Source organism: Coregonus clupeaformis, chromosome 31 (assembly GCF_020615455.1).
Source record: "Coregonus clupeaformis isolate EN_2021a chromosome 31, ASM2061545v1, whole genome shotgun sequence".
Classification (NCBI taxonomy): domain Eukaryota; kingdom Metazoa; phylum Chordata; class Actinopteri; order Salmoniformes; family Salmonidae; genus Coregonus; species Coregonus clupeaformis.
The window spans coordinates 7,308,289-7,330,755 of NC_059222.1; the positions used below are offsets into that span (position 1 = coordinate 7,308,289).

The 22,467-nt window shown below is 42.4% G+C and overlaps 2 protein-coding genes across 2 annotated transcripts; one reads left to right on the forward strand and one right to left on the reverse strand.

Moving 5' to 3' along the window:
- The first annotated feature begins 9,301 nt into the window (after positions 1-9,301).
- On the forward strand, positions 9,302-10,955 carry LOC121547918 (mediator of RNA polymerase II transcription subunit 9-like). The gene is made up of 2 exons (XM_045209689.1): positions 9,302-9,407; positions 9,885-10,955. The coding sequence occupies exons 1-2, from the start codon at positions 9,343-9,345 to the stop codon at positions 10,099-10,101; spliced, it is 282 nt and encodes a 93-aa protein (XP_045065624.1). The 5' UTR covers positions 9,302-9,342; the 3' UTR covers positions 10,102-10,955.
- A 1,694-nt stretch (positions 10,956-12,649) lies between these two features.
- LOC121547919 (dexamethasone-induced Ras-related protein 1) lies at positions 12,650-14,684 on the reverse strand. The gene is made up of 2 exons (XM_041859333.2): positions 13,941-14,684; positions 12,650-13,707 (listed from the first exon to the last, which is right to left on the reverse strand). The coding sequence occupies exons 1-2, from the start codon at positions 14,209-14,211 to the stop codon at positions 13,178-13,180; spliced, it is 801 nt and encodes a 266-aa protein (XP_041715267.1). The 5' UTR covers positions 14,212-14,684; the 3' UTR covers positions 12,650-13,177.
- Between the last annotated feature and the right edge of the window lie 7,783 nt (positions 14,685-22,467).

Genomic DNA, 22,467 nt, shown 5'->3' on the forward strand with positions numbered 1-22,467 from the left:
TAAAACCCTTGTGACACCTCCTCCGATGTTGCCAGAGTCTCCCTCGACTCCTATGAAAAGGACAGGCCATCATGAGGCCTCTGATAGTGACCCGAGTTACTGCCCCAACAACAACTGGTAATGTGTGTTATGTGAAAACTAGTATGCTAATTCCCCAGCCAAGCAGATACAACTAGTAGTCATTTTGGTTGTGAAGTGCATTAGCAAAAAGCTTTGTCCTTTCTTTAGAAAAAAATGCAATTGACCACTTGGCTGTCTATTATATCACCCTGTCACAGGCCCTCCCAGTCCAGGTCGATGGGGAGAACAGAATTAGGTAGGTTTAGTCTGAACTGTTCAAATGTATATGTTTGTGTCAGATATCACCTATCCCTAACTGCCATTGGTAATAGAACAGTGGCTGTGTGTATGTGTTCACAGATGCATGAGATGCAGAGAGACCTGTCACTCAACACATCCACAATGAGGTGATTACTAATAATACAGTACAGCACATGGTAACACCCTTAGCAACACCCTTTTCATCCCATGTGTCACTGATTAACTCTGCCTCAACTCTGCCTATTTCTACAGATGGCCTGGAGATGCTTTTGATGTTTGATGGGGAGACCATAATTGTGTAGGTTTTATCTGACCTGTTCAAACTTCAACATAGTACCTGTTTGTGTGTCAGATATTACCTATCCTGCCACTGGTAATAGAACAGTGACTATGTGTATATGTTCACAGAAACATGTATGGAGCCAGCACATGGAGACTTGCAGGGTGATGTGATGAGGTCCAGACTGAGACCTGGCACACGGCATAACATTTTTACTAGACACAACTTTTACTTGTATTGTCTTTTTAATTATTGATTTGAATGGTATCAGCCAATATGGGGAGGGAGAAACTTTGTGTATTCTGGACCAGGATCAGGGAACTACTGTTGTATACCGGACACCACACAGGAAGGACAGCTGCGGGCAAGGTTCTGACAGATGGGTGTGTCTTGGCGGTCCTCTGTAGCTCAGCTGGTAGAGCATGGCGCTTGTAACGCCAAGGTAGTGTGTTCGATCCCCGGGACCACCAATACAAAAAAAAATTATGCACGCATGACTGTAAGTCGCTTTGGATAAAAGCGTCTGCTAAATGGCATATTATATTATATTATAGAAAGGACACACCCAAGAAACACCCACATCAAACCACACCCGCAAGCCAACTCACGTTTGGCTTCTGTCATGGCTGCCAATATTTCTTGAGGAGCGAGCCAAAAAACAAGGCCAAATTAGTGGGTGCAATTCCCCTTTAATGAACCAAATCTAAAACTAGGCCGAATCAGGAAGTGCAGTCACCCTTTAATTGGGGCATCCCAAGATGCTGACAAACTAAATTTCCTTGTAAATCTATTTTTCTTCAATTGGCTCTCCAAACAGCAAGTGCAATGAGCGGAACTGACTTGAAGTCTCATGTTTCGGACCCCACATTTGCTTATGAAAGGTGGCAGTAGCAAATCCGACAGTTGTAGTTTCATCTCACTGTGATATTCTCAGCCGGATTTAGAGCTCTCAACATGAAAAAATACTAAATAATTTCATTTAATTGAAACAAGACCACTTTCTCTTGGTCACAGATGGACAAAATCACATTTTGCTTAAAGCTGAAGTTGTATCGAGTCTGCACACATTTGAATGGTGTCTCTGTGCCACTCAGTGGATGTTTAGGAGAAAATGATCTGTCAGTTCTATGAAATTGTGCCAATATTGTACTGTCACTAAGTATGATCATATTTATTTTACAGTTATAAGAAAGGTGAAATGTTATAGTAAGTTGTTTATAATGTGATTGTTACTATATTCAGAAAGCGTTTCAGCCATTTCAAGCCAAATTGCCCCAATTTTGTTGAATAGAGAAAAAAATTATAGGATTTTTCTTATTTTCATAATATTTGTACACCTCAGCAATTTATAACCATTTTTACCAGAAAGGTGAAATCCAGACCTTTCTAAAAACCATGCAACATTACCAGTTATTGTTTATGGCCATCTCATGGAAAAGTATTATGCTTGGGTATGTCTATTTAGGTGGAAATTTAAATTTCAAGAGGATTTATTTAGACCCTCTTTAACAAATCTCACAAGTGTCACAAGCTTCCAGCTACTATCTAGTCAACACAACATTGCCATTACCCCACTCCTGGTTAGCCACCATTGGCTTAAAAAGCCAAACCTAAAACAATATCTGCCAATTAATTTCCAGCAATATTGCCCCGTCTGTCTGTGTGTTGCATGCGTTTGTCGATCATTCTGTGTGTAGCCAGTTGATGTGATAACCTTGTGGGTTGACAGAAATACTTTCCCCATAAACCTTCTCAATTAAATGTTAACTGCAAAGTAGGCTTACCTGGCAGAAGTGTATATCATGAGTAAGTATATCATTTGTATATATTATTTGTTATGTGCTAACTTTACCATGAAATGAGGAGCAGCAATACAGAACCATTGCTAGACCAACACATTAGACCACACATTCCTCATTCCTCATAAAGGGACAGATGCGCAATTCAAGTTTTCTTCCAGACCCCATAAAATTGTCTTCTGATGTGATTACATGGACTCAGAAAATCAAATGTCGTTGTTTCTCTATGAAAAATTATAATTTTGAGAGTGAAAAACAACAAATACAATCTAAAACCAGGAAAAACTAAACTGAGAAAACATACATTTCAAAAATATAATACAGTGGGGAAAAAAATTATTTAGTCAGCCACCAATTGTGCAAGTTCTCCCACTTAAAAAGATGAGAGAGGCCTGTAATTTTCATCATAGGTACACGTCAACTATGACAGACAAATTGAGAAAAAAAATCCAGAAAATCACATTGTAGGATTTTTAATGAATTTATTTGCAAATTATGGTGGAAAATAACTATTTGGTCACCTACAAACAAGCAAGATTTCTGGCTCTCACAGACCTGTAACTTCTTCTTTAAGAGGCTCCTCTGTCCTCCACTCGTTACCTGTATTAATGGCACCTGTTTGAACTTGTTATCAGTATAAAAGACACCTGTCCACAACCTCAAACAGTCACACTCCAAACTCCACTATGGCCAAGACCAAAGAAATGTCAAAGGACACCAGAAACAAAATTGTAGACCTGCACCAGGCTGGGAAGACTGAATCTGCAATAGGTAAGCAGCTTGGTTTGAAGAAATCAACTGTGGGAGCAATTATTAGGAAATGGAAGACATACAAGACCACTGATAATCTCTCTCGATCTGGGGCTCCACGCAAGATCTCACCCCGTGGGGTCAAAATGATCACAAGAATGGTGAGCAAAAATCCCAGAACCACACAGGGGGACCTAGTGAATGACCTGCAGAGAGCTGAGACCAAAGTAACAAAGCCTACCATCAGTAACACACTACGCCGCCAGGGACTCAAATCCTGCAGTGGCAGACGTGTCCCCCTGCTTAAGCCAGTACATGTCCAGGCCCGTCTGAAGTTTGCTAGAGTGAATTTGGATGATCCAGAAGAGGATTGGGAGAATGTCATATGGTCAGATGAAACCAAAATAGAACTTTTTGGTAAAAAAACTCAACTCGTCGTGTTTGGAGGACAAAGAATGCTGAGTTGCATCCAAAGAACACCATACCTACTGTGAAGCATGGGGGTGGAAACATCATGCTTTGGGGCTGTTTTTCTGCAAAGGGACCAGGACGACTGATCCGTGTAAAGGAAAGAATGAATGGGGCCATGTATTGTGAGATTTTGAATGAAAACCTCCTTCCATCAGCAAGGGCATTGAAGATGAAACGTGGCTGGGTCTTTCAGCATGACAATGATCCCAAATACACCGCCCGGGCAACGAAGGAGTGGCTTCGTAAGAAGCATTTCAAGGTCCTGGAGTGGCCTAGCCAGTCTCCAGATCTCAACCCCATAGAAAATCTTTGGAGGGAGTTGAAAGTCCGTGTTGCCCAGCGACAGCCCCAAAACATCACTGCTCTAGAGGAGATCTGCATGGAAGAATGGGCCAAAATACCAGCAACAGTGTGTGAAAACCTTGTGAAGAGTTACAGAAAACATTTGACCTGTGTCATTGCCAACAAAGGGTATATAACAAAGTATTGAGAAACTTTTGTTATTGACCAAATACTTATTTTCCACCATAATTTGCAAATAAATTCATAAAAAATCCTACAATGTGATTTTCTGGATTTTTTTTTCTAATTTTGTCTGTCATAGTTGACGTGTACCTATGATGAAAATTACAGGCCTCTCTCATCTTTTTAAGTGGGAGAACTTGCACAATTGGTGGCTGACTAAATACTTTTTTTCCCCACTGTACATAACTTTGGAGGAAATTCTCAGAATTTTTTGGGCCCCCCTTAGAGTTGCAGGTGAGAATAAAGTGCCTATTTGAATGCTAGACATTTTTTTTGAAGCTTGCGACATGTTTCATTAAAAAAAAAATATATACATAGGCTATGGCAGGGATCATCAACTAGATTCAGCCGCGGGCCGATTTCTTCTTGAGGGGATGGTTGGGGGACCGGAACATAATTACAATTAATTTGTAGACTGCAAATTGACAGCAAGAAGCCCAAACAGACTAAAACATTATAATTTCAAACCTTGCTTATATTTGTATATGATCACGTGTCTCTCCATTATGCGTGGAAATACTTGGGAACAGATTTCCCAAATTAAAATCATTTGGAGCTGATTTCCTGGTGTTTTTACAGTTTTTTATGTCCAACAATAAATCAATACAATTTTGGCTCAGAAAACTTGGAGGGGCAAATAAAACCACCCGCGGGCCAAATTCGTCCTGTGGGCCGCCAGTTGGGGAACACTGGGCTATGGCATTACTATGGCACCTGGCTATGCAAAACGAACTCGCCCATTGTCAGACTCTTTTTAACAGTCCGGACACTTCTAGAATGTTCAGCTGCCCAGTGGTGGAAAACAGTAAGACACAGACACACAGTCTACTTAGCGATTGAATGTTATTTTTTCATCATCATTGCAAACATCGGCTAAGCTCCGCAGGAGGCAGACAGGCAGTCAAGTACTGTTGTTTATTCATGAACTATGATGTGGCAGCAACTTTAAAGATTAGCCTACATGATCACACAAAACGCTGAGTGTTTTTTCTCCAAAGTGTAGGGACTGCAGTGGCGATTTTAGCATGTCAATCTTGGTGGGGAAAACAAAGTAGGATGTGCGCCAGCAAAGCCACTACACAACACAACACTAAACAATACATTAATTGCACTATAACGGTGACAAACGGTGCCCACAAACTGTTAGGGCCTACAAAAAGCTGTCTCAACAGCAGAGTCCCAACAGCAGTCCCAACATCTTACCACTGCTACACCTGGCTATCAGCGGTGTCTCGACTTCCTCCGAAGCTGCCTCCTCTCCTTGTTCGGGCAGGCTTCGGCGTTCGTCGTCATCGGCCTTCTAGCCACTGCCGCTCCTCATCTCATCATTCCATTTGTTTTGTCTTGTTTATTACACACACCTGGTTCATATCCCCTCATCAGTACCTGTATAAGTGTTCTCTCTGCACCCTTGTCTTTGTGTGTGATTGTTTATTGTGGAGGTTATTATAGCTCGGTGGAGCTCTTTTGTATTTTATATCACCGGGATATTCACCCGTGTGCCTTGTTGTTTTCCAGTGCGCCGTATTTCCGCACTGGAGTGTTTTACGCATTGCTGAGTACCGCTGTGTTACGGAATAAACAATTTATTCTGTGATTTACCCTCCTGCGCCTGACTCCTTCTAAATCATGTGGAGCCTTGTCTGACTTGCTTAAAGAAATGTGGTTTCTAATGACAATTGAGATGTACAAACTATGGCATATGGGGACGACGAGCTGATAAGAGGCAATCCGTCATTTCGATTAAGATATTCATCAGCGAGCTAGGACGGATGAAGTCAATATAACTATTTGTTTAGTACTTTTGAAATGTACAGCGACAGAATTCAGAACATGAGCCGTTCTTACAGTGTTCTCCCTGTACACCAAGTCAGAACCGTAGGATAAATAAAGGGGGCATATAAGCAGACAATTAAAGCTCTTACAATATTCGATGATGACATTTCTCTAAAACAGGTTATAGGCTACATCTGCACCACCAAGTCAGAACAGTAGGTGAAATTAAGAGGGGAAAATATACCAAATTATTAGGGTGAGGCGCATGGGCTACTAACAGCTTACTACACAACATACACTTAGTATTACTTTCTTAGCTACAGTATACATATCTCCCTGGCATATTACATCACCATTGTCGCCAAACCCACTGGCTCCAGGTCATCTATAAATCACTGCTAGGCAAATCCCCGTCTTACCTTAGCTCACTGGTCACCATAGCAACACCCACCCGTAGTCTGCGCTCCAGCAGGTATATCTCACTGGTCATCCCCAAAGCCAACACCTCCTTTGGCCGCCATTCCTTCCAGTTCTCTGCTAACAATGACTGGAACGAACTGCAAAAATCTCTGAAGCTGGAGACTCTTATCTCCCTCACTAACTTTAAGCGTCAGTTGTCAGAGCAGCTTACCGATCACTGCACCTGTACACAGCCATTCTGAAATTAGCCCACCCAACTACCTCATCCCCATATTGTTATTTATCTTGCTAATTTGCACCCCAGTATCTCTATTTGCACATCATCTTTTGCACATCTATCATTCCAGTGTTAATACGAAATTTTAAATATTTTGCACTAGGCCTATTTATTGCCTTGCCTCCATAACTTACTACATTCGCACACATTGTATATATATATTTTCTGTTTGTATTTTTGACTTTATGTTTTGTTTACCCCATATGTAACTCTGTGTTGTTGTTTTTATCGCACTGCTTTGCTTTATCTTGGCCAGGTCACAGTTGTAAATGAGAACTTGTTCTCAACTGGCTTACCTGGTTAAATAAAGGTGAAATAAAAATAAATAAAAATAATAATTTATGCAGCAGCATACAATACATTTTTGGACTCACCTTGTTGTGCTGTGCTCACTTGAACATGAAGGTGGTGCGGTGGTCCTTCGTGGGGAAATTTTGTCAACAAAGTCTGACATTCTCTGGATTTATGGTGCTTTCACGACAACTGGGAAATCGGAAAATTACAAGGTCGAATCATGATAATGTCAGTGATCTTCAGGTCGTAGCTCTAGAAAGAGGCCCGAGATCTGGATTTACAATTCCGAGTTGGATGACTGTTCAAAACGTATTTTCCCAGTCGGAGCTCGTTTTTTCCAGAGTTCCCAGTTGTCTTGAACTCACTGAAGTCAGTTTTCGCAGTTCCGAGTTAACAGTTGTTTTGAGCGCGCACAAATCATGCTTCATTGACAGCATGGCCAATGTTGAATGTTTATCATTTTAAACTTGGAAAAGAGACCCTTAATCCCAGATTTGGGACCACACAGCCACTCCACTTAATAGCAGGCTAGTGATTGCTTTGCAATGCTTGCAGTTAGCCACTGATTCCTTCCAAACCACTCATTGTTGAATTTGCAATTTCCAACTTGTTGTGTAATGTTTATGTCCAATGGCCGATGAGCACCGATACGTTTTATCTATAATTTCTCTTCATTATTTCTCTTCGTATGACAAGGATTAAAAAGGATTTGCCAGTAGATTGTCGACTTGATTCATGATGATGACTGCTAGCTAAGATTTTGAAAGTATGATGTTGACATGATCAGTCAAATCTAAACTAATGTAGATATAACGTGATTTGACGTCATTTTATCTGTGGCCAATGACCTTGAGCCTTCTTGAATGGGCAATTCTAATGTAACTCTATGGCAACACCCAAGAGCCTTGAATTTTCGAGCTCTACCCTTCGACTTGGCGTTGACGTAGTGTCCCCATGAGTGATAGAACACTGAGCCAATCGCGGCGCAACATTACCAACACCTATGCTCCGTATTTTCCGCTAGCTGCCCCACCACCACAGAAAGCGCTGAGCTGAAACACCTGCATTTTGGAGCTGCCTTACTCAAGAAAGCAAAAAAGAGACCATGTTTGTATGCGGCTTTATTAACTCAATTATTATTTATTTTTTTATTTTTTACATTGTTTGCAAACTGATATGTGACACGTATTTATTATTATTTTTCGCGAAAAATGTGGGGCTGCACTAAGGGACTGTTACCTGTACTAAGAAACTCGCACATATTCGACTTGCTAACTTGATGTAGTTATACACGTGCTGCATTCAACTAATCAGCAAGTCGGATATTTTCGAGTTTCCTAGTTCCGACTAGCACGTGAACGCATCTGTCCTGCCTGCGCAACTGCAATATCTGTTACAACAGAGAAGGTAAATAGCAAAGACAGTACAGTATGAAGATAGGCAGAAACTGCTTCTACAATCACAATCCCCAATCACACTTGTAGGCGATGGCATGGCGACGTTGGCTAGCCAAGCTTGTGTGCATAAAAACGTAATGGGGTCTAACGGACGTCTTGCACCGAACTGCGCATGTGCAGGCCTTCAAATCAAAGGCACCTTCGATTTAAAGTAGTTTTTGACGAAAATGAAAACGTGTCAGTTTGTCAATTTTACGACATTGTCTCGAATCTAGGTTGTGCCTTTACATTTCGAGAAAATGAACAAATAAGGAATCATTTTTCTTTCATTGACTTCTCAAACCCCAAACCTCGGCCTGGTCTGCTTGGTCTGTTTCGCAAGCTTTCCCGGAAGTCTCCCCATGTTGCGCCTCTGGGTTTAGAAACGCTGTGGATATAACTACGTCCAAAGAATAACGCCTCGATCCAGCGACAGTGTAATACATTTTGGTACACCAGAAGTACATTCATTTCCAATGGAACACTGCGTTTGACTTGCAGCATTGCGTTGCATTGGCAGTTGCAGTGTGTTCTGTGTGGTGCATAGGTTGGATTTATCGACCATATGCGTCAAACTGTATGCTTAGACAGCTTGGCAGAAATAGTAGCAGAAGGTGAATGTTGAACTTTTGTTGCACACATATCCAGATGATGCTGCATACAATTTTGCGCAAAGTGCTAAGGGTGTGATCGAAGCATAATAGGTTTTGGTATACCAGAAGTACATTCATTTCCAATGGAATGCTGCGTTTGTCTTGCAGCATTGCATTGCACAGGCAGCTGTAGTGCGTTCTGTGTTGGATTTATTGAACGTATGCATCAAATTGTATGCTTAGAAGGCTTGGCAGAAATGGTCGTTTTGTTGCAAACATATCCAGATGATGCTGCACCTCACTGTCGGTGTGATCGAGGCGTATAGTAGGTGGTAGGGAGCGGGAACGGACTCATGTACCAGCGCTTGTTAATGACGTATCAGTTATTCTAGCAGAAGCAATGGAGGTAGAGGCAAAAAATGAAGATTGCTCCTGGCTTCCTTTTATTCTTGATATTATAAAATGGTAAATCAATTCTGCTGTTTGTTTTTTATTGTGCATGTTCGCATACCGTTCACATAAAGCTTTTAAATATGTGGACTCCACTCTTGTGAGGCCAACGTTAGTAAGATAACGTGAGCTATTTAGTTAGCTAGAACCATGGTAGCCGGCTAGCTCGCTAGCGATAGTTTGTTTTGATTGTGGCTTTGAAGTGTTATGTATATCGCAGCACATAATATATGCAGTCAGAGAGCATAGGATAGTTAATCATGAGATGCCCTTTAGCGGTCAAAGTCTCATGTGCCTTGTTATTTTAGTATACACTTTCGCGATGTATTTTTATGACTACATATATAGCTAAGTAGCTTTGGGCCAGGGCGTTACGTGCTGCTTGTTGATGCTGGAGGAAGGCTGGGCTCAGCAGCATCAACAAGCTGTACTTCATCAGAATCTGCTATGTAGCCTAAAGTCTTGTTGAAATATCTTCTCCCTTTCTAACAGCATGGATAAAGACAGTACGGATGTGAACCAAGAGCTGACCAAGCTAAAGACTAAGATTCAAGAGACCAGGGAGAAGATCCTAGCCATGCCTGAGATAGAGTCCAGTCCTGGGGAGCAGCAGGAGCAGCTGAAGACCATGAGAGAGAAGGTGGACACCAAGACACAGCTCCTACAAAAATACAAGGGCCTCTGTGTGTTTGACTCTCCCAAATCATAGAGGAATGGTGACAACATTATGGTGAATGGATTATCAGGGCATGGAAAGAAAAGACTAAGCATGGCATCCAAACTAATTTAGCTAGGTTTCACTGTTGTTTCACTTCAAGTTAAATGATGGTGAATGCAGCGTTCAGTCTGGTTTAACCAGGCTACAAAAGACTGACCTTGTTATGCCAAATGTGTGCATCATTCAGTGAATTCATAGCCTGGCTGCTTTCAATTTAGGTACGTACTGACTGTGTAATATAGGGCAATTGTAGAATATAATTATTATCAATAAGAGGTGTTAAATAGTGTATATTTAGCAGATTTTATGGTTGTATTGTAGAAATAAACAGATTTCATTGGGAAAATATTTGTTTTTCTCAGTCGTGTATGGTATCTTAAGTATTCAGTCATAACAATGATTGGTAAACACACCAAAGCAAATTCCTGGAAAGGCCTAGCCCATTGAAGTACCAACACAAAGCAGTCGCCTGCCAAGAGAGAACTGCATACTAATTAGCGTTGTAATTATGCCTTTCAGCCATTAAACCAAAGGGAAGAACAATGTTACAGAAGGCGGGGATTATTTTGATTGGAACGGTTGTAGAAGATCATGTCTCAGTCTTCGCAGGATAGGCATAATCAAGACACACATGTCACTGTTCTTGTGTATGAATTTACAGGATAGGGGATAGTGGGGTAAGTTGAGTCACCCTTGTTTCTAGGTAACCATACACAAAATGTATCATTTGACCAAATATTTAGGAAGAGGTCATAATTTCATGGAGTCTGTGAAGGAAGAAACCACATGGAAAAGGTGTTAAGAAAGTTAAATAATAAAACATTATTTTCACCAAGTCAAATGAATGTATTGTGTTAGAGGTTTCATGATGCTTGTATCTAAACAAAATGAGATAATTTTAAGATTGTTTGATACATCAGTTGGGGTCTCTAACCTTCAATATGAGGTCCTAAACCTAGCATGAATGTGCATCCTTGTAGCTGTGTGGGCTAATATAGTTTAAATGTTTGCCTTGGGGTAAGTTGAGCAAATTGAAGTGCTTTCTTCCCAGGAGTAATGCAAGGCATCACTGGTATATATATATAAAAAAATTTTTTGGTCATTTAGCAGACGCTCTTATCCAGAGCGACTTACAGGAGCAATTAGGGTTAAGTGCCTTGCTCAAGGGCACATCGACAGATTTTTCACCTAGTCGGCTCGGGGATTAGAACCATCGACCTTTCGGTTACTGGCACAACGCTCTTACCCACTAAGCTACCTACCACTAAGTGTTTTTAAAAAAGTGTTAAGCCTGTGTTAATAGATGCTTAAAATTATTAAAAGTCAAAGAAGCGATCGCAATTGTGTTGAATTGTGTTTGGGAAATAAAGATAGACATGGTTTTAAAAAGGTAGTGGTAATATTGAATTCAGTACAGAAATTTGTAGGCGGCTTAACTTACTATGTTCTGCGGCTCAACTTACCCCATACCCGGGGTAAATTGTGCCACGAGACAACTTTTTTTGGACAAGCTATGAATTCTGATTATTTCCAGGGATACACAACATCCTGAAATATACAATATGTAGATATCTTTGTTAGAAAGAATACTAGATTTCAACGTACCCCACTCTCCCCTACACAGGACTAGGCTGAATTTGATGTGTTGAGATTTTTCTGGTTGGATGACGGTTTAGAACAGGACTACAGTATGTGCTTTAGTCTGGTAGGAAAGCCTTGTTGTTTCTGTTGATGCTCTCTTGTAGGACATTACATGTACCAACTGTTATGTTTTCTGTGCCATGGTGTGGGCAGAGGCATGTAGGCCTAGGATATACGTTCTTATCATGCTTTATTGTATGGCATTTCACATGTTTGTGTTTGGCCCCAAGGAGTGCTGCCTGAAGACTGCAAAGGTAATCTTTGAACTCAGAATTCTATAAAGAAATATACACTGTGTACAAAATATTAGGAACACCTTCCTAATATTGAGTTGCACCCCCCTTTGCCCTCAGAACAGCCTAATTAATTGACTGATTTCCTTATATGAACTCTAACTTAGTAAAATCTTTGAAATTGTTGCATGTTGCATTCATATTTTTGTTCAGTATACTTTCCCACTGGGCACAGACATCAATTCAACGTTTATTCCATGTTGGTTTAATGTAATTTCATTGAAATGACGTGGAAACAACGTTGATTCAACCAGTGTGTGCCCAGTGGGTTAGTTAGGTCTATAAAAAAGCAAAATTGCAAAAGGTGAAAAAGCTGAGAAAGTGCATGGCCCTAATTATAGTTCTTACATCCAAGTAGGCTAAATTATTTATCAATCGGTAAACCTGTGGTGTGTGACCATTTGGCTCTCAATTGTCTTTAATGCTAGACTGCTCATTGCAGCTTATTTAATTAATTCATGCTTTGATGTTTAGCCTAGGTAGTTTCCCTAGATACAGTATCTAAGTCTACTAGGTGCAGGGAGTGATGAGTGAAGAGAGTGGGCCATTTCACAACACTTCTGAGAAGAAAAGCATGCAGAAAAAGAAGATTCAGATTTTTGTATTTATTTTTTCCAGTTCTTTTTTCTTTCTTTGCAAAAGTTGACGTCGACATACAATAATACATACACATTTACAATATAAAATTGTTCAGATTGCAACATTCAAGTTTAAGTATCTGTTATAATATGTATAACAAAATGTAAACAACATTCTTAACATTGTACTCCACGCCAGGAGTCTGTTTTTTCGCCTGTCTGTAAAGATGTCAAAACAACACATTTTACACATTTGTTGTGAAGAATCTCACAAGATTTTAAGCCACATCACATAAGGCTCTGGTCTAACAGAACAAAGTAGCTAACGTTGTTAAATGTCTCGTGGACATGTAGCATGCGCTTCCACGTTTGTGGAGTGGCTGAATTTAGACAGTGTCATTGCGCCTGGAGCTCATAGGCTTTCGGCATCGCTGTCTCTCAAGTGTCCCCACAAAGAGCAACCGAAGCGACATGGGCAGCCTTGCGCGCCCAAGCCCTGTCTGTCAGGTGCATCATAAATGAAGCATATCCTTTTAGGTTACAAAGTCTTCAGTCTTAGCTGATAGTACATCTCTCTTTATCCTTTCCCTGCCCGCCACCGATCGCCTTCTCCTTTATGTACATCAAGTCACTGTGGACGCTCGGGCGCCGGGCGAATGGTTCCACGATGCCATACGCGTCTCCATCGTCTTTCTTGTTCTTATTTTTCAGGGATTTACTGCGAAGCATGTCGCAGTACTGCACCGAGACCTTACGGTGGAGGTCCGGGCTCATCTCATTGGGTAGCTTGGCCATGGTGAATAGGGTCTGGAACATTTGGTCCACGTTGGTGTTGCGCTTGGCAGAGATCTCAAAGTATGCGCACTGCTCATCTCCAGCCACCAACTGCTCAATCTCTTCACTCTGCACCTCCCGGTAAAACTCCCGGTCGCCCTTATTGCCGCAGATTACCAGAGGTACGTCAACGTTCTCCTTGGTCTTGTTTTTTAGGCAAGACTTGGTCTCAATTATCTGTCGCTTGAGCCTCTGAACCTCCTGGAAGGAGTCTCTGTTGTCTAAGCTAAAGACCAGGATAAAGACATCACCTGAATGGAAACAAGAGGAGCAAGGCATTTAGTATCAGAGCTTCTATGAAACACATTGACATAGGCTACAGTATTTCAATGCGTAATGGCACCTGTGGCAACAATGGAAAATGCGCGCAATGCATACACTCTTGAGGTTACCAAAAGAAACGACTACAAAGACGCACAAATTGCGTTATTGAACATGCACACTATTTGAGTTGCAATAACCAGAGATGGAATAAGATATTTACCTGTCAGTATGGATAGTCTCCTCATGGCAGGGAACGGGTGGTTGCCTGAGGTATCCAATATGTCCAGTTGGTATGCATCTCCCTTAATGCTGTACAGTTTCCTATGAAAGTCCTCGATGGTCGGCGTATACTGCTCATCGAATCTCCCGTTCAGAAACTGGGACACGATGGCTGTTTTGCCCACCTTGGTGGACCCCAAAATCACCATCCTACAGCAGTTCTTCGCCGGTATATCAAAGTCGTTCTCTGAAGGCGACATTTTCTTGATCATGAGTGTAAAGTAAGAGTGCGTAGAGTGGTTCCAATATGTGCTCACTCGTAGTTTCGTTTAGTAAATTCAGCCAAAGTTGGATTCAACAGTTGGCTATCGTTTAATAGTTCTCAGTGCGCTCTGTTGAGTCTGTCTGAACTGCGGGGAGCACCAGCTATTTAAGCAGAAAGCAGAGCCCTCCCTTCTACCGACGTCACGGTACGCAGTGCACGTTTGAGTAGAAGGGAAAGGGTAGGCCTACACAATCTGCCCTTTTACCATTTAACTGTTTCAGATAGCTTGTTTAATTAAAAAGAAAACTGTCCATGCACATTCAGCCAGCTAGAAATGTAATTGTCATTCCAGACATTGCACTAAACTAATTTCACTCAAGTGTAACAAAACGTAGCCTAGTGTTATTCAACTGTGCACTCAGTTGATTACTATTAGGCTAATACTAATATGTTTAAATGTGTTAAAGCGATAGTTCACCCAAATTACAAAATTACATATTGGTTTCCTTACCCTGTAAGCAGTCTATGGACAAGGTATGACAGCAATCCATGCTTTGGTTTTGTTTTCCTGACCACTGTTTCAAATGCTAACTGTTTAGCATTTGTGGCACAAATCCAATGCAAGTCAAAAGTACCTATATTAAGATTTGTGCACTTAATGTCCAATTAATCCTAAAGTATATACACATTCATTGTGTAACTCAATGAAGTTACTTATAGATGTGATTTTGTAATTTGGGAGACTATCCCTTTGAGCTTTAATGCAATTATTTGACAAGCACACTCCATTAATGCATTTGTGCATAGCTCTTCATTCAAGGCATCAGTTGAAAGAAGCCTCTCATAGAGGCGGAGAACATTTCTATATTTACACGGCCTACCACAAGGGGGCACTCATGTTACAACCCGCAAAGGTGCTTTGGCAAACACATTGTAGTGAAATACAATTGTGTTTTGTGTGATTTATTTACCATAGAAGCAGTCAATAAGAACAATTTCACTTTGCAGCATTTAGAGATGGTCCCCTCAGTGTTTATGGCTGCATAATACATAGTGTGTGTGCGTGTGTGTGTGTGTGTGTGTGTGTTTGTGTGTGTGTGTGTGTGTGTGTGTGTGTGTGTACAGGTGTGCATATGTGCTTACATGTTTTCCTGTATATGTGCATGCATGTATTGTGTATCTATGACTATTTCAACCTGCACCTGCTCAAGGAAACTGTGTACTCATGTTAAGAACCCAATAAACAGTCATTTCAGAAACCCAGAACTAAAAGCTCCCGTAATTGCGTCAGATGCTCGATTAGGTTCTTGGGGGGGACGTATGAGAAAATATATTAATGAGACTAGTGAAGTCTCCACCCCCCTAAACAGAAACTCTCAGCCAAAGCATGGGCCAAATGTCTCCTCCTTTTTCCGAAATTCAAAAGATGTGAACACACGAGAAATCGTGATTTGTCCAAATGATCAATGATGAAAGAATCTGCACACCGGAAACAAAGTTACTAGTTAGTCGTCGCATACCACAGTCTGTTGATAGATGCTACGATACCATCCTATGTTACGTGCGTCAGTCCACAAGAGATTAGGTATGTTACTTCAATCCCCTCTGAGGTGGAGAGGGGCAGAGGCAACCCCCTGGCTGACTCACTGAAGTGCACTTCCAAGTGGGCCATTCTGCAGGATGCGTGCCTCTCAGAGAAACCCCTGGTGGGTGGTGAAACAGAGAGAAACAAGAGGCACTGTGACCCAATGTACCCACAACCTGCCCATGATGACTTACCCAGGGTCTCTCTGACCCTGAGCCTGGTGCACAGGTCTCTAATGCAATATAGGCACATAGCAATGGAACACACTCAGGGCCCCAAGAAAACATCAGACAAAAGTGAACCCTTTAATCATGATGCATTATACATGTTTATTTAATGCAATAGACTAGAACAAAACTATGCATAATTTTTTTTTTTTATATCTACTGTATAAATATGATATTGTGTGTGTGTGTGTGTGTGTGTGTGTGTGTGTGTGTGTGGAGAGAGAGGGCGAGAGAGATGCAGAAGAGACATTCAATCAGAGCAAAATAAAAGAGCCATTTCCTATAGCATGGCAAAGGATTTCTAAGAAACGACATAGAATGAAGACAAAAGACATGACACATTAAAATGGAGTTTAAAGTAACTGTTTTATAACCGGTTAGGTAATGGTGGACACAGATGGCCTTTATTATAGAGCTAAGTCTAAGGGATGAGACAGAACTTTGACACAGAGAGAAGGAGAGAGGTGGTCACTCTGATCTCTCTTTAACACTGTAGGAGGGAACGAGGGAAGGAGACAGTGCCCAGACATGAAAGACGGCATCCAATTTTCTACTGCCACATCCATACTTCACCCCACGCCCTCGTTTTACTTTACCAATGAGAGGAAGAAATTACATACATCTACTTTCCCTGTGATTGTGAAAAAATGCAGAGACCACGAAACACACATCAAAAAGGATGGCCAGACAGGCCATTTTAATGTCAGATAACGATCTGTGCCATGGGGTGATACTGATACAGGTAACTGGTTACTGGTCCAGAGGTGACGGAGGAGAACAATGTGGAACACCATATGTACAAAGCAAATAGAGGACTTCAAACAGCCGGGCTATCAAGGATTCTAGCTGTGTGGGACTGAGAGAAAAGCGAAGGTAAGCAGGGGACACACAGCTTGGTGCATCAGCAGCTGCAGCCATGCTGGAGGATTGCTACACAGACAGTGATGGGAACACAACACTCATACTGGGAAGTTTCTCTGTACAAACATGGTTCCCACAAGCTGCAAAACATGGGGTGTCCAGAGTGCATGTTACCCCTATAAACACTGGCCAGCTGCTGGATGCAAGAGGTGTGTTGACACTACAAACTACCAGATACATACTAGCATGCCTTCAGTCATTGTTTGGGGTTTTGACTGGAAGGGGTTGGTGGTTGCAGAGGTATAACCAGACACAAAAAACTACCAGATACATGAACGTTTACCTCACCAATGGCCTTAAGGTGTTTGAACATGTCTGGAAGAGGTGAATGCAGAGAATGTATACAAGACACTACCCGATACATGGCCTTTCACCTCACCAATAGCCTTAAGGCATCTGCTGAACATTAAACAACTGACTGTGTAAGTTGTCTTACAAGTATACCTTCTCTGCATTCACCTCTTCAACAGTAAATGGACTAGCAACCTTTAATTAAGAAGTGAACGTTTTCACATATTAACCTACTTTTTCTTCTTTCAGATAATGTATGTATTGTACTTGCCGAATTCAAACCTAAATGTAATTCTGCTGCTCTATCAATCGCTCCATACAGTGCATTCAGAAAGTATTCAGACCCCTGGACTTTTTCCACATTTTATTTACGTTACAGCCTTATTCTAAAATTGATTAAAAAAATTATTCAACAATCTACACACAATACCCCATAATGACAAAGCGAAAACAGGTTTTTAGAAAATGTTGCACATTTCTACAAACCTGTTTTCGCTTAGTCATTATGGGGTGTTGTGTGTAGATTGATTAGGAAAATGTTTTATTTCATCCATTTTAGAATAAGGCTGTAATGTAACAAATTGTGGAATAAGTCAAGGGGTCTGAATACTTTCCGAAGGCATGTATGTGTGTATGTACACTACCGGTCAAAAGATTGTAAAAAATAAAGAAAAACCCTTTAATGAGTAGGTGTGTCCAAACTTTTGACTGGTAGTGTACATACAGTGCATTCATAAAGTATTCAGTCCCCTTGAATTTTTCCACATTTTGTTACGTTACAGCTTTATTCCCCATAATGACAAATAAAAAACTGGTTTGTAGAAATGTTTGCAAATTTCCTACAGAAACACCTTATTTACATAAGTATTCAGACCCTTTGCTATGAGACTCGAAATTGAGCTCAGGTGCATCCTGTTTCCAGTGATCATCCTTGAGATGTTTCTACAACTTGATTGGTGTCCACCTGTGGTAAAATCAATTGATTGGACATGATTTGGAAAGGCACACACCTTTCTATATAAGGTCCCACAGTTCACAGTACATGTCAGAGCAAAAACCAAGCCATGAGGTTGTAGAAATTGTCCATAGAGCTCAGAGACAGGATTGTGTGAGGAACAGATCTGGGGAAGGGTACCAAAACATTTCTGCAGCATTGAAGGTCCCCAAGAACACAGTGGCCTCCATCATTCTTAAATGGAAGAAGTTTGGAACCACCAAGACTCTTCCTAGACCTGGCTGCCCGGCCAAACTGAGCAATTGGGGGAGAAGGGCCTTGGTCAGGGAGGTGACAATGAACCCGATGGTCACACTGACAGAGCTCCAGAGTTCCTCAGTGGAGATGGGAGAACCTTCTAGACGGACAATCATCTCTGCAGCACCACCAATCAGGCCTTCATGGTAGAGTGGGCAGATGGAAGCCACTCCTCAGTAAAAGGCATGACAGCCCACTTGGAGTTTGCCAAAAGGCACCTAAAGGACTCTCAGACCATGAGAAACAAGATTCTCTGGATTGAACTCTTTGGCCTGAATGCCAAGTGTCACGTCTGGAGGAAACATGGCACCATCCCTACGGTGAAGCATGGTGGTGGCAGCATCATGCTGTGGGGATGTTTTTCAGCGGCAGGGAGTGGGAGACTAGTCAGGACCAAGGAAAAGATGAACAGAGCAGAGAGATCCTTGATGAAAACCTGCTCCAGAGCGCTCTGGACCTCAGACTGGGGCTAAGGTTCACCTTCCCACAGGACAATGACCCTAAGCACACAGCCAAGACAACGCAGGAGTGGCTTCGGTACAAGTCTCTGAATGTCCTTGAGTGGCCCAGCCAGAGCCCGGACTTGAACCCAATCGAACATCTCTGGAGAGACCTGAAAATAGCTGTGCAGCGACACTCCCCATCCAACCTGACATACTTTGAGAGGATCTGCAGAGAAGAATGGGAGAAACTCCCCAAATACAGGTGTGCCAAGCTTGTAGCATCATACACAAGACGATTCGAGGCTGTAATCGCTGCCAAAGGTGCTTCAACAAAGTATTGAGTAAAGGGTCCGAATACTTATGTAAATGTGATATTTCAGTTTTTTATTTGTAATACATTTGCAAAAAATTCTAAAAACCAGTTTTTGCTTTGTCATTATGGGGTATTGTGTGTAGATTGATGAGGGAAAAAAAACAATTTAATCAATTTTACAATAAATCAAATCAAATCAAATTTTATTGGCCACATGCGCCGAATACAACAGGTGCAGACATTACAGTGAAATGCTTACTTACAGCCCTTCACCAACAGTGCATTTATTTTTAACAAAAAAGTAAAAATAAAACAACAACAAAAAAAAGTGTTGAGAAAAATAAGAGCAGAAGTAAAATAAAATAACAGTAGGGAGTATATATATACAGGGGGGTACCGGTGCAGAGTCAATGTGCGGGGGCACCGGCTAGTTGAGGTAGTTGAAGTAATATGTACATGTGGGTAGAGTTAAAGTGACTATGCATAAATAATTAACAGAGTAGCAGCAGCGTAAAAGGATGGGGTGGGGGGGCAGTGCAAATAGTCTGGGTAGCCATGATTAGCTGTTCAGGAGTCTTATGGCTTAGGGGTAGAAGCTGTTGAGAAGTCTTTTGGACCTAGACTTGGCACTCCGGTACCGCTTGCCGTGCGGTAGCAGAGAGAACAGTCTATGACTAGGGTGGCTGGAGTCTTTGACAATTTTGAGGGCCTTCCTATGACACCGCCTGGTATAAAGGTCCTGGATGGCAGGAAGCTTGGCCCCAGTGATGTACTGGGCCATACGCACTACCCTCTTTAGTGCCATACCTGGCGGTGATGCAACCAGTCAGGATGCTCTCGATGGTGCAGCTGTATAATTTTTTGAGGATCTGAGGACCCATGCCAAATCTTTTCAGTCTCCTGAGGGGGAATAGGCTTTGTCGTGCCCTCTTCACGACTGTCTTGGTGTGTTTGGACCATGATAGTTCGTTGGTGATGTGGACACCAAGGAACTTGAAGCTCTCAACCTGTTCCACTACAGCCCCGTCGATGAGAATGGGGCGTGCTCAGTCCTCTTTTTTTTCCTGTAGTCCACAATCATCTCCTTTGTCTTGGTCACGTTGAGGGAGAGGTTGTTATCCTGGCACCACACGGCCAGGTCTCTGACCTCCTCCCTATAGGCTGTCTCATCGTTGTCGGTGATCAGGCCTACCACTGTTGTGTCGTCGGCAAACTTAATGATGGTGTTGGAGTCGGTGCCTGGCCATGCAGTCATGGGTGAACAGGGAGTACAGGAGGGGACTGAGCACGCACCCCTGAGGGGCCCCCGTGTTGAGGATCAGTGTGGCAGATGTGTTGTTACCTACCCTTACCACCTGGGGGCGGCCCGTCAGGAAGTCCAGGATCCAGTTGCAGAGGGAGGTGTTTAGTCCCAGGATCCTTAGCTTAGTGATGAGCTTTGAGGGCACTATGGTGTTGAATAGCATTCTCACGTAGGTGTTCCTCTTGTCCAGGTGGGAAAGGGCAGTGTGGAGTGCAATAGAGATTGCATCATCTGTGGATCTGTTTGGGAGGTATGCAAATTGGAGTGGGTCTAGGGTTTCTGGGATAATGCTGTTGATATGAGCCATGACCAGCCTTTCAAAGCACTTCATGGCTACAGACGTCAGTGCTACGGGTCGGTAGTCATTTAGGCAGGTTATCTTAGAGTCCTTGGGCACAGGGACTATGGTGGTCTGCTTGAAACATGTTGGTATTACAGACTCAGTCAGGGACATGTTGAAAATGTCAGTGAAGACACTTGCCAGTTGGTCAGCACATGCTCGGAGTACACGTCCTGGTAATCTGTCTGGCCCTGCGGCCTTGTGAATGTTGACCTGCTTAAAAGTCTTACTCACATCGGCTACGGTCATCCGGAACAGCTGGTGCTCTCATGCATGCTTCAGTGTTGCTTGCCTCGAAGCGAGTATAGAAGTGGTTTAGCTCATCTGGAAGTCTTGTGTCACTGGGCAGCTCGCGGCTGTGCTTCCCTTTGTAGTCTGTAATAGTTTTCAAGCCCTGCCACATCCGACGAGCGTCAGAGCCAGTGTAGTACGATTCAATCTTAGTCCTGTATTGACTCTTTGCCTGTTTGATGGTTCGTCGGAGGGCATAGCGGGATATCTTATAAGCGTCCGGGTTAGAGTCCCGCTCCTTGAAAGCGGCAGCTCTACCCTTTAGCTCAGTGCGGATGTTTCCTGTAATCCATGGCTTCTGGTTGGGGTATGTACGTACGGTCACTGTGGGGACGACATCATCGATGCACTTATTGATGAAGCCAGTGACTGATGTGGTGTACTCCTCAATGCTAATAAGGCTGTAACGTAATAAAATGTGGAAAAAGTCAAGGGGTCTGAATACTTTCCAAATGCACTGGACATGCAATCTGACACTGCCATCCTAGAAGTAATTTGTGCTGTCGTCAAAATGAGGGGCGTTGTACAAAACAAATTAATCAGCGATTTGATCGTTTCTGACCAATCAGAGTATCAAAGCCAATGACGTTATTCATGATTCTTGTAGGCCGTCTCTGGCCCAATGTTCCCCATTCAACAACACATCAGGGAGGAATGCAAATCCATACTCATCGTGGAGAAGAAACGCTAGTGGGCGTGTCGTTTGGCCGGAGTGAATCCCCGACCCCGATTACTACACACTTACTAATACACAGCCACGAATTGTGGATGTGTGTGTATGCCTGTGACTCTCTCTGTTTGTGTGTGTGTGTGTGTTTGTGTGTGACTACCTGATTGCACTCTTAACCCAGTGAACTAAATAACAAGTAGACTTCATAATTACATACTATTATTCAAATAATAATACACCACATGATCCAAAGGTGTGTGGACACCTGCTCGTCGAACATCTCATTCCAAAATCATGAGCATTAATATGGAGTTGGTCCCACCTTTGCTGCTATAATAGCCTCCACTCTTCTGGGAAGGCTTGCTGCTAGATGTTGGAACATTGCTGCAGAGACTTGCTTCCATTAAGCCACAAGAGCATGAGGTCGGGACTAGTGAGGTCGGGCACTGATCTTCGGTGATTAGGCCTGGCTCGCAGTCGGCTTTCCAATTAATCCCAAAGGTGTTCGATGGGGTTGAGGTCAGGGCTCTGTGCAGGCCAGTCAAGTTCTTCCACACCGATCTCGACAAACCATTTCTGTATGGACCTCGCTTTGTGCACGGGGGCATTGTCATGCTGAAACAGGAA